Source organism: Mytilus californianus, unplaced genomic scaffold (genome assembly GCF_021869535.1).
Source record: "Mytilus californianus isolate M0D057914Y unplaced genomic scaffold, xbMytCali1.0.p SCAF_2, whole genome shotgun sequence".
In the NCBI taxonomy this organism is placed as follows: domain Eukaryota; kingdom Metazoa; phylum Mollusca; class Bivalvia; order Mytilida; family Mytilidae; genus Mytilus; species Mytilus californianus.
Window position 1 is genome coordinate 89,266,290 of NW_026262668.1, and position 12,669 is coordinate 89,278,958.

The window sequence follows — 12,669 nt, forward strand, 5'->3', positions numbered from 1 at the left end:
CATTGAAAATTGACGCCGATGGACTTGAGCACGCGACGTTGCTACACTGATACATGACGTCATTGCCTAATATTTCCGAGTATCAAGTCCTGTCCATGATCTTGAAAATATTAGGCAGTTAGCTCAAAGGGAAAATGTACAAATTGCCGATAAACCAAGCTTGTAATTTGGTACGCAATTCCTTTACAAAAAATGATCAGTGGCGATCGAATCAAAACAGCTGAAAGACAAAATAAAATACGAAGTTAAAGAGCATTGAAAACCAAAGAGTTCCAACAAAAGTGTGCCAAATGCGACTAAGGACATCGATGCCTGTGGGTAAAAACAGCCTTAGTGTTTCGAATAATTCAATATTCAATAAGAAACAGTTATTTACCAAACAAATGAACGTATCAATAATATTACATATCAACATAGAAGCGCTGACTACTGAGCAGTAATTCTTTTGGCATCATATAAGTGGTTGTAAAAACTCATTAGAGATACCAGGCTTATAGTGTGGTACGGTAGACATGAGTTTCGCATACAAAATAGACTAACAAATGCACTGGAATCATAACAGTTAAAAGGCTAAATCTAATACGAAAGCAGGGGCATCGACCCAGTGATAGTAAAAACTCAGATATCAGGTTTATGAAAGTTATGAACAAAAATACCGAACTCCAATGTAAATTAAAAAGCAAAGGAAAAGTACATAAAACCTGACAAAATCAGACGCTCGACTACATCAATCAACGGAAATAATGGAAAACAACTATCATATTCTTGACTTGGTACAGGCAATTTCCGAAGAAAATGATGGGGTAAACCTTGTTTTATAGCTAGATAAATCTCCCATTTGCATGACAGTTGTTTATTGTTCCGTTATATTTACAAAATTAGGTGAGTAACACACAAAGACAAAACTTCACAATTTGGTACACTAGGCGCGCGTCTTTAAAAAAGAAGTGGCGCTCGATTCAAAACAGTTGCAAGACCAAATGAAATACAAAGTTGGAGCATATAGAATCGTAGAGGTGGTCAAACATTTTTTTCTGATTTTGTGCTGAGTTTAAATAATAATCATATCGAGACAATTTAAAGTTCTTACTGCTATGTTAAAATGTCGAGAGAACAATTTCGGATTAGAATAGTTGATTTTTTTTCCGAATTGAAATAGATAACATAAATTGTATTTTTGATAATTTAATCTCGTATTTTCTCAAAAGAATTATACTGGAAAATATTGTTAACATTATTTCAAATCATCTTTTATACCAGCTATAAACATTGTACAAATACTTTGTATCCAGTTTAAATTGATAAATGGTTAAAATCCGTTGAAATATATCTTGTTAATGGTAATGTCGGATTGTAAAATATTTGTCTGTTTCCATGAATTGAATTGTTTTCTTTCGATCTTGCCTTACGCTCCATTTACGCACACCCATACACATATCTGTGATATACCTTGATGGACTGTGCTTAGAACTGACCAGTTAGAATTCGTTTTGGAAAAATCGTTAAAAAAAACTTTGAAACCAAACTATGTGAAAAAATAAACTGAAAAAGCGTTCACAAAAATTTGTGTTCTTTCGAGTTCGAAAATCGGAAGATGAAATTAACTTTTGTATCAAATAAAAAAAAAAATGTAAAAAATGGAAGAAATATTAAATAAAATCATTTCAATAACTTCTAATTACTTGTTAAGCAACATAGTTTAAAAAAAAAAAAAAAAGATTTCCAGTTTCGAGTGCGTTATTATGGTATTTTCATGAAATAGTATACAAGGTTTGATCTATGACTACTAACAATTAACCAGAGTAAATAACTGAATCACACGTCTATTTTAGTCAAAATTTCCAAATATCGATGATGCGATCTTTATCTGTAAATATACTATTCATAAAATATTTAAATCATTCAAATCATTTAGGTTTTTCCACCTCAAGGCATAGATGGCATTAGCCAAATTTTTCACAACTTTTGGCAATTTTGCGTTTGGTTTTCAATGATCTTCATTTTCTTATTTGATTTGAATCTTCAGCTGTATCTATTCGAGCACCACTGATGAGTTGTTTGCTAAGTATTGAGTCATTGATAGGCCTATTCCATGCAGATTGGAAACATCAAAAATTCATTTGGTTTTAGTAAGTGGATCAGACGAGGAATGGTAATTTATAATGATACCACTAGCATAGAGAGTCTTTTGGTTTTGGGGAGAAAAATTGCCATAAACTATATTATTAACGAAGACTGTTGGGGGTATTGCAATGTTCTGTAATATTCAAATAGCTGATATTCTCAACGTGAACATCAAAAGACTCATCAGTGACGCTCGAATAAAAAAAAATTCAATTGCCATATAAAGTACGAAGTTAAAGAGCACTGAAACTCTAATTCCTTAAAGTCTTGCCAAATACAGCGAAGGAAATTTTTTTCCAGAGGTAGAAAAGCCTTAGTATTTCGAAAATTCAAAGTTGTGTAAACAGATAATTTATAATTATGACCATATCAATGATAATTCATGTCAATACAGAAGTGCTGACTCCTAGGCTGGTGATACCCTCGGGGACTTTATTCAAAAGGAATAAAAGTAAATATGAGAATTACTTTAATAAGACAGCAACCAATCGACACAATTAGCCAAAATACATCTAAAGGTCAACATACTGTCTTAAACAATAGGCAAATGCCTATATATTTTCATTTCCGGCAGACAGAAAGATATTTGTTCATAGGGATGGTGTGAAGGGGCGTCAGCTTGTCTGTAAGGTATGTATAGATATGCAGCCACTTCTAGTCTGAAGGGGACTTTTAAATGTGATACCAATAATCGGGTCACATCAACGTTCTCTGTACGTGTCTTTTTGAGGGGTCGGTAGGTGACATTGATGTTTCTTTTAAATGCCAGTGCATATTCCCCGCCTCCCACCCCAGTCAACCAAATTTTCAAAACCTTTTTTATTATTTATAGTTTGACAAATTCTTATTTGAATTCCAGTATTGGGACATAAAACGAGATGCATAGGTGCATATGTGGCTCCTACCTGGAATTCTTTATTTCACGTAGAGAAAGAATCGATGGACACATATACTAAATCGAATCCAATCATTTTATTGGTATGAAAATAGTAATAATCTAAGAACGTACGACTAGCACAAGAAAAGAAATACAAATATGGTAACAACCACTCTCTTCCCCGCCAAACACAAGAATTAGAGATGTTAACATTCTTGTCATTTGGTGTTTGGTGGATAATGTCTCATTTCCAATCATACCACATCTCCTTATTTTTACATTGTTAAGAGAAAACCCAGTACCTGCGGGAGATGAAATCTAAGTGTCGATGCAATAATCATACTGTTTTTACCAAGCACTATAGTAAATGTTTGAAATTGAAAGCCATCTCTCTGGAAAAACCTATCTCAGAAAATACTTTTAATATGGTGATTGTCTCTTTGTAATTAAAGTTATTGTCTATTTTTCAGTTAAACCTGTCTGAACTAGACTAAGTATTCTGTAATATGGAGAATGTAGATAAGAAAACAATAGATAAGATATGTTTTGCTTATGAAATGATATTACTTAAAACATGACATTGATGATATTTATAAGATTATGTCTATCAATCCATCGGTTAAAAATGTTAGTCCCAGGAATTCTCTCTCTGAAATTAAAATATAAAAACTATGAAATAACAAAATTAACCGAATGCAATCACAAAAGTATAAAGATGAAAATACACATATAGAGACCGGGAAAAAAATTTCTTTCGATAATTTGATATTACCCCGGTATAGTTATGTCATATTCATTTCAACATTTCTATCCCAAAAATATACTGGTATAGAGTTCAGTAGCATTAAACAACATTATGTTTCTTTTTATACAGATCAGCTTATAATCCCATTCAGACAGAACACAGTTTATCTTAAAAAACATCTACAAAGACAAGGCAATTATTTGTAAGTCTATATCAATATAAATAATACATGTTGAGAATACGTCAATGACAATGAGACAACTAACCAACGTGACGATTTCTATTCAATAATTTGCATTATTTTGGAAGCTAGATATGTCATATGAAATTGTCAGTAAGTTATGCGACAATGCAACCAAGAATGTATCGTTAATTTGAAAAGCACATTGCCATCATCCTAACGTTAAAAGAATGAATCTGACCAAAGTTCAATAAAAATCATAAGCATTCAGTTTACATTGAAGTTCTAACTTGCCTTTTTCCTATATCTAGCATGCCTTATCTGCTCCCTTTCTACTTTCTCTTCATATAACTTTTCAGCTAGTTCTCTCATTTTAGCGTGGTGATTCCATATTCTTGCATAGGATGATTGTTTGATGTTATCCGATTTTTTCTGACAAATAGAATAAAACAGAAAATAAACGTACATGTATAATTGATGGGTAAACTTTAAATATTGAACAATAAATTTGTTGGAGAGATGGTAATTTTCCGGTCTACACAATGACCTTGCAGATTTTGGTCAGCAAAATTATAAAAGTCTTATGTATTTACACATTTTTGTTTTTTTGGAAATCATCTTCCTATACTGAATATTGACAGAAGTATCTAAATTTTGCTTATGCATTGTGATTTTTACTGTTGTTGGATTATTTTTTATGTATGTATTTTCACATATAACCCAAGATTTATATACTCGATTTTTTCCAATTGAGTCGATTTGTTTAAATTATCCAAAAACGGCAGTCGAATATTTATCTCTTTCTACCATGCCATGACCTAGTAACTGTCAAGATGAAAAAATAATAAAGGTTCTTTTTTCTATGCTGAGGCTGATTCGTAAAACTTGTCTTTACAAATTTTCTTTTGATTTCATGTTCTGTCATGCTCATCAAGATTTTGATTGTTATATCATAATAAGGCAAACAAGTATAAAAATTGTCCTTTAAATATTTTCTTGACTTAGACTTTGTGATAAAGATAATAATCACACTGTTGTGAACTCATTGTTCGTACGTTCATTTATGTGCCATTTGTTATTCCACCGATAGATATAAAAAAAGAGGTAGGTTTAAGACTTTAAAAAATGTTTAATCATTCAAATTGATAACACCTCAAAAGTCGAGAGCTTCGTCAATGGTTTGTCTTTGTTTGTGTCTAAATTTATTTTGTTATCGATTAGAGGGTTGTATGTGTTGATGGCAGATTCATATTATGTTTATGCACAAATTGTAGAGTTTAATCAAAAGCCTAAACAGTTTCTTATTGATGCAGATCATAGGTTAACCTCTAAATTTCGTTTCTGGTTTATGGTGTTGGGTTGCTGTCAAATTGACGTATCACAATTAGCCCTATGAAAACTTATTTGACCATCATTTGCTTTGCAACACATTTGATTAAAAAACGCAGTATTAAACTCCTCCTTACACCTAAGATAAACAACAAATTATCCCCTCCCCCCAAAATAAACTAAAAAATCCTGAACGCACAAACAAAAAAAAAAACACACACACACACGCACTTTCGTGACCTAAACGCCATTTTTCGATATTTATTTTTTTTAATCGTGTATACTAGAGCTTGAAATAATTAAATATGCATGTAGTTCCTATTTATGAATTTACGTCATGTCTAGCTTTTTAAACAAAGTACATTCCGAGGGAGGTACATACATATTTTGTATGACTCATGAACAACTCAATTTTAAATTATCAGAAAAAATGTCGAATATGTGCTTTAAATGGTGTTTGTTATATGATATGTAATCATCCTCCCAAGTGTGTATGTAATTTAATATGTTGTCATAAGTTGTTTGATATATACTTATCTTACGCAGTTTGTGTTACTTTTAAATGTGCACACCAATTTTGTATTAATTTTCATCAAAGGAAAGATTTTAATTTACCTTTTCTTCCATTTTTTCAAGTATCTTTATCTGTTTTTGGTTTTTTTCATGAATTTCCTTTTGTTGAAGTTCATTTTTGATGGTGAGTTTTTTACAATAATCATCATATCTTTCCATGGTGTCCTTGACAACATCTTCTATCCTCAGCCATTGACTCTAATTATGGAGGAAACATAATATAGCGGTTATCGTAAAGCACGGAAAAGTTATATAGAAGGAATATTTGGCATGCAGTAAAAATGACAGTAATTCGGTCCATTTTGGACATTTAAGAGTTTGCTTAAAACTCCCCTCTTTCTAAATTTACATTGGAGTTCGGTATTTTTCTTATACCGTTTTAATAAAATGTGAGAGAAAAACAAATGCGAAGCGCCTTTCTGAATTTACCGTCAACCCAAGTTTTCAAAGCAAAACATAATGGCTATGTAAGAGTAATAGTTTAATTGTCTGAAGGACCTACGTTTAATTCAATACTAATCAAATCATGTTCAGTCTGGAATATTGACTAATGTGTTTTTATGCCAGAATTTTTAACACCAATTTCATCAATGCACACACATTTCTATCAGACAAATTATCAAAAACTTTCTATCCGTTGATCGCCCTGGTATCAGGATTCAGAAAAAGCTAAATGGATCTATCGTTCACCAATAAAAGCCATATTGAGACACATCTATTTGAGTGGGTCAGATTTAGATATAAATATATTAAATTAATAATTTTAAAAGATCAGTTTTGTAACATCTTGTGATCCGTTTATTTGGCAATCGCCAATGGTAGTCAGCAGGGGTTATGAACATCAGTTGTTCGACCTGTTGTCAAATGCGTTTTGTTAAAATATACTTTTCACTTTTTTGGTCTTTTGGAAAATGTTGTTTGTGCTGTATTTAGACCCCTCTACCAAGAAATTTGTTTTACATGCACACGTATAAAAATTGCGGTTTTTATCCAACGCAATCATAGGTTTGAACGTTGTTTTCAATTTAGACACGTTTATATTTTTTCGTTTGGGCTTGTATTATATTTTCCTTCGGGTTTATATGATCCGTTCATCCTATTTCGACTCTTTAAAATTCAAGAGTCTATCCTAAATTGAGGTAAATTAAATGGCCTTCCAAATACCGTTTCAATCCCTAACATCACTGAAGAGACATTAATTGTCGAAATCCGGATATATGTACAAATTTTTGCACCTCATGTTTGCGGTATACCATCTTCTCCGCAAGTTTATTGTTTTCTGTTTGGTATAAAATTAAATATAAGATCCATGTTACATCTTGTGATCCGTTTATTTGGCAATCGTCAATGGCAGTCAGCAGGGTTTAAGAACATCAGTTGTTCGACCTGTTAGTCAAATGCGTTTTGTTAAAATATACCTTTCACTTTTTTGGTCTTTTGGAAAATGTTGTTTGTGCTGTATTTAGACCCCTCTACCAAGAAATTTGTTTTACATGCACACGTATAAAAATTGCGGTTTTTATCCAACGCAATCATAGGTTTGAACGTTGTTTTCAATTTAGACACGTTTATATTTTTTCGTTTGGGCTTGTATTATATTTTCCTTCGGGTTTATATGATCCGTTCATCCTATTTCGACTCTTTAAAATTCAAGAGTCTATCCTAAATTGAGGTAAATTATATGGTCTTCCAAATACCGTTCCGATCCCTAACATCACTGAAGAGACATTAAATGTCGAAATCCGGATATGTTGTACAAATTTTTGCACCTCATGTTTGCGGTATACCATCTTCTCCGCAAGTTTATTGTTTTCTGTTTGGTATTAAATTAAGTATAAGATCCATGTTACATCTGGTGATCAATTTTTTTGGCAATCGTCAATGGCAGTCAGCAGGGTTTAAGAACATCAGTTGTTCGACCTGTTAGTCAAATGCGTTTTGTTAAAATATACTTTTCACTTTTTTGGTCTTTTGGAAAAAGTTGTTTGTTCTGTATTTAGACCCCTCTACCAAGAAATTTGTTTTACATGCACACGTATAAAAATTGCGGTTTTTATCCAACGCAATCATAGGTTTGAACGTTGTTTTCAATTTAGACACGTTTATATTTTTTCGTTTGGGTTGTATTATATTTTCTTTCGGGTTTATATGATCCGTTCATCCTATTTCGACTCTTTAAAATTCAAGAGTCTATCCTAAATTGAGGTAAATTATATGGTCTTCCAAATACCGTTCCGATCCCTAACATCACTGAAGAGACATTAAATGTCGAAATCCGGATATGTTGTACAAATTTTTGCACCTCATGTTTGCGGTATACCATCTTCTCCGCAAGTTTATTGTTTTCTGTTTGGTATTAAATTAAATATAAGATCCATGTTACATCTGGTGATCAATTTATTTGGCAATCGTCAATGGCAGTCAGCAGGGTTTAAGAACATCAGTTGTTCGACCTGTTAGTCAAATGCGTTTTGTTAAAATATACTTTTCACTTTTTTGGTCTTTTGGAAAAAGTTGTTTGTGCTGTATTTAGACCCCTCTACCAAGAAATTTGTTTTACATGCACACGCATAAAAAATGCGGTTTTTATCCAACGCAATCATAGGTTTGAACGTTGTTTTCAATTTAGACACGTTTATATTTTTTCGTTTGGGGTTGTATTATATTTTCTTTCGGGTTTATATGATCCGTTCATCCTATTTCGACTCTTTAAAATTCAAGAGTCTATCCTAAATTGAGGTAAATTATATGGCCTTCCAAATACCGTTTCGATCCCTAACATCACTGAAGACAATCAACCAAATCATGATGGCGTCTGTAAAATCTTGGAACGGATGAATTCAACTTTACCATTTTGAACCTTTGATGTCATAGCTTTCTTGAAAGCAGTAACCCTTTATCAAGGATATCATGATTAGAAACGCAAAACCTGGTATATCATATCAACTGGGAGATACATACTCCATATGCAGGCTCTGTAGCTCTCATTACTATAGCCAATCAAAACACGGAAAGGTAACAAAATGGTAACTGAAGAAACAATTTGATCAGTTTGTTCTGTATTTCCCCAAAATGATAAGTAATGAAAAGCTCGTCTAACAAACAAACAACCTTAATTTAACTTTTATATAATCACACACTTAAATAGGCTAGCTGTTATATACATGTATGAGCTCTAGTCGCACGTACTCCTCGGTATAATCTAGATTCTCATGAAGTCTGCTGAGGGCATTTTTTCGAATTTGACATTCATATATTCTTCATTGCAAGAAGGCGTCAAAGCTCAAACTGAAATAAACTTTCAATGAGTTATAATTATTTGAAATCCCCAGTATTAGAACAATTAAATAAAGAAGGAGTAAATTGCGGTTTATGTTCTTTCAAACTCGGTTGAGACATGTATAAGTTAGATTTATTATTTAAACTTCGATTACTTAATTTTTTTTCTATTATTAGAATAATTTTTAAATCAAATCTTTAAGATACCTCATTCCTTCGACGTATTTCCTCGCCAAATGTCAGTCTCTTCTCTTCTTTTTTGTCCTTAGTTTCTTCATGACAGTCTGGTGTGGATATGTCCTAAAAATATGAATAAACCTTAATCTAAAAGTAAGTTGCATTGTGTTCTATTTTATAAATCAAATAACCATGCTTTTCTGTTGATTAGCATTAAAAAAATTGAGTAAATTTCACATACCCTTTTCAGTTTTGGTTTTGTGTGGCTTCTTAAAGTCTCTATTAGGTCTGGAAAGGAAGATTTAAGATACTTTTTCCCAGGATTTTCACTAGCAGCTGAAGAAGGTGTCCTAGCTGAGTAGAATCCGTATGAGCGAGTAAAACAATGATGAGAACTTCCGTATGGTAAAGTTATTGATTTGGTAGGCGACGTCCTTGTTGTGGGTCTTGATTCGAAGTCGGATTCATAATCCTACAAGTAAAGTTATAAATTATTATTATTATATTGACAATTAAAGATTAGTAAACAAAAAGTCATCTTATGTGAAATGAGAACGATAATTATAACAGATATAATATATACTAAAGTAAAAGTCACCTTATTTTTGTCATATCAGTTTTACATAAAATTCGTTCCAAAAAAAAATCCAAAATCAATGTGCTCCTGCATTGTGAAACGCCTTTATATTTAAAAACTCAACAAGGATCAGCAACAGTGTAATCATTCACAAGTTACGTCTTATCAATATCTATCGATGCTGGTAATTTATATTTCCTACAAGTTCTATATTTTACTTACATCGTCCATTGTTGGCTTTAAGGGAAATTGTCAATGAACCATTCATATGGAACATTGACTAGATAGCACAGAACTGTGTTGGGAAATTTTTGTAAAATAAATACAGGAAATATAAAGATATATTATGCTTAATTTAATTATTGATATTTTTATTATTATTTGCATCATATTTATAATAATATAAAAATTAGTTCGAACAGCCATTGAGCATATCAGTTTTCGTTTTGTTGATTTGATTCTTAAAAGATTCACTGATATATATCATTGATCTGCAAATGTATTGTTTAAGGAATTTAACACCAAACTCGCTCTTAACGACATATTTATAAATTTTAAACTACGTTTAGGTAAATAAATCGGTCGTTAGACTATGACTAAAATTGGGTTATCTATCTAAAGATATAATTGGGTTGATCGTTGGTGTAAAACGCTATATTGATGTATTATATCCATCTATATGTAATTTCAGTGAAAGCAGTTGAATTGACGAATTCAATACATGGCTTTACTTTCAACAAATATTTTTTTAAATAACGATATCCTTTTGTTAATTTCCAAAATTTGTAAAATTGTGGTTTAATGCTATTTTCAGTGGTATATAATTTTGTGATCTGTTTCGAAATCAGCCATACCCTTGATAGAACCTTTAAGTACACACATATCTTTGATACTATGAATCGCTATGAAGATTAAAAGACTATTTTTTAATTCAGGAAAATTGGCCTAACTCTACAGTATATGGATGTCCATCGAGACCATGAACTTCAATAGAAATAAATAGAGATATCGGTCATTTGTCAATAAGACAATAACCCAACGACTAAATAAGGTGTCTATATATAGTAATATGGCAGACGGCAACAACAGGCAAATGTTTTTGTCAGTATTGAAGCTTGGAATCGTTCCGAGCAATGAATACCGCTGAACTTAAATCTCTATTCCAAACCTTTTCGAAAGCCTTTGAAAAGTCACAAAAAGCAAACAGCTTAATTTCTTCAATATCCAGTTGTAAAATATTTTGTTTTACTTTCTATCCTTTATGTTATCATGTTCTGATGCTTTGTTAGAATCAATAATTTGGATGATGTAATAGAACTTATTCACAAATAATATCATTAGTTTTAGGCAAAAGTCAGTAGGGATGTACATTTTCGTCCTTGGGTTTGTTTATCAAAACCAAATTTTAGTTTTACAAGTCACATTTGTCCTGCTTATCGTCAGCAGAGAAGTTTGTTCGTTTATAATATATGTTGATATGTGTGTGTGTGTGTGTGTGATGAGGGAGGTAGTTTTCCCCCTTTATTTGATCTTTATCAATATTTTTAATTTCTAAGAGGACTTTTTCGAATATATTGTTTCGTTAATATTCGTCTAAGTTGTCTTCAAACTTTGCCTTTATAAAATAAAGGGATGTGGCATGACTGCTAATGAGACAATTATCCGCTAGAGTCCAAACGACGAGTATTCCAGCAACTATAGGTCAATGTACAGTCTTCAACATTCAGAAAACTTATTGTCTGATATAAAAGGTATTATAAAATGTGAAACGCTGCAAACGCAAAAAAAAAAACCAACAAAAAAAACCAACAAAACAACAAAAAAACCCAACAGCGTAAGTTAGTTTGTTTCAAAACAATAAAAGAAAAACAAATATGACATACAGCAACCAACGACAACCACTGGATTACCTGACTTGGGACATACACATATAGAATATGTGTGTGTGTGGGGTTTGGAGTTTAAGTATATTTGTGAGCGCTCATTCATCTTCTAGCCTAGGCCAGGGGCCTTTTATAGCTTACTATGTGGTATGGGTTTTGCTCATTGTTGAAGATTGTACGGTAACCTATAGTTGTTAACTTCTACGTCATTTGGTCTCTGGGGGATAGTTGCATTCATACCACATCTTTTTTATTTTCGTATTTCAGAACAACATAAGAACAAACAGTAAAACTCAGTAGAAAATATTAAGACACATTAGACTGGCACGAAGCACAAAACTAAATGCTATAATGAAAAAAAACACACAGTACCGATCTAAGAAAAACTCGCATTTACCTAAAGCTAGATCAAGGATATAATAGCTACACATGTAATAAATAAATCCTGTTCTCCCAGACGAAAGTATCAATCTGTACATACTCAACGAATTTAGTGTACAGATGTCGATTGCATACTTATATTTTTATGTGGCTTTCTTTGTTGTATTGCAAAAAGATCAGGAACGAATTATTTCTTAGATCTTATCAAAGTTTGTGATTTTCTGAAACTGAAATTATTTTTAAAATATGCGATCTTTAAATAATTTAGTAATTAAAATAATTTGTGAATTCTTGACACATTGTTTTAATTTGATTTAGATAACCTAGTTTATTTCATTTAACGAAAAATTGAACTTGACGATATCAATATTGACAAGTTCCAGGTTAGGTAAATTAAAGAGAAAGAAGTTTAAGAAGAGACAGGGATCAAGGTAATTAACAAAAACTGAGGGAATCGCATGACCTCCGAAAGAAGCAAAACCGGGTGCGTCAACTGCCATGCATCACCCGCCATGCGAATCCACACTCAGTCAATGTGTCACA

At 32.0% G+C, this 12,669-nt stretch overlaps 2 protein-coding genes across 3 annotated transcripts in view; one reads left to right on the top strand and one right to left on the bottom strand.

Annotated features, from left to right (window-relative positions):
• LOC127728372 (band 4.1-like protein 5) overlaps nucleotides 1-12,669 on the top strand; it is a 238,305-nt gene that overhangs the window by 77,768 nt on the left and 147,868 nt on the right. The window lies entirely within an intron of this gene.
• On the bottom strand, nucleotides 3,078-10,156 carry LOC127728416 (uncharacterized). Its single transcript, XM_052235786.1, has 6 exons — nucleotides 10,085-10,156; nucleotides 9,527-9,757; nucleotides 9,316-9,408; nucleotides 5,872-6,027; nucleotides 4,222-4,359; nucleotides 3,078-3,650 (listed from the first exon to the last, which is right to left on the bottom strand). The coding sequence occupies exons 1-6, from the start codon at nucleotides 10,091-10,093 to the stop codon at nucleotides 3,630-3,632; spliced, it is 648 nt and encodes a 215-aa protein (XP_052091746.1). The 5' UTR covers nucleotides 10,094-10,156; the 3' UTR covers nucleotides 3,078-3,629.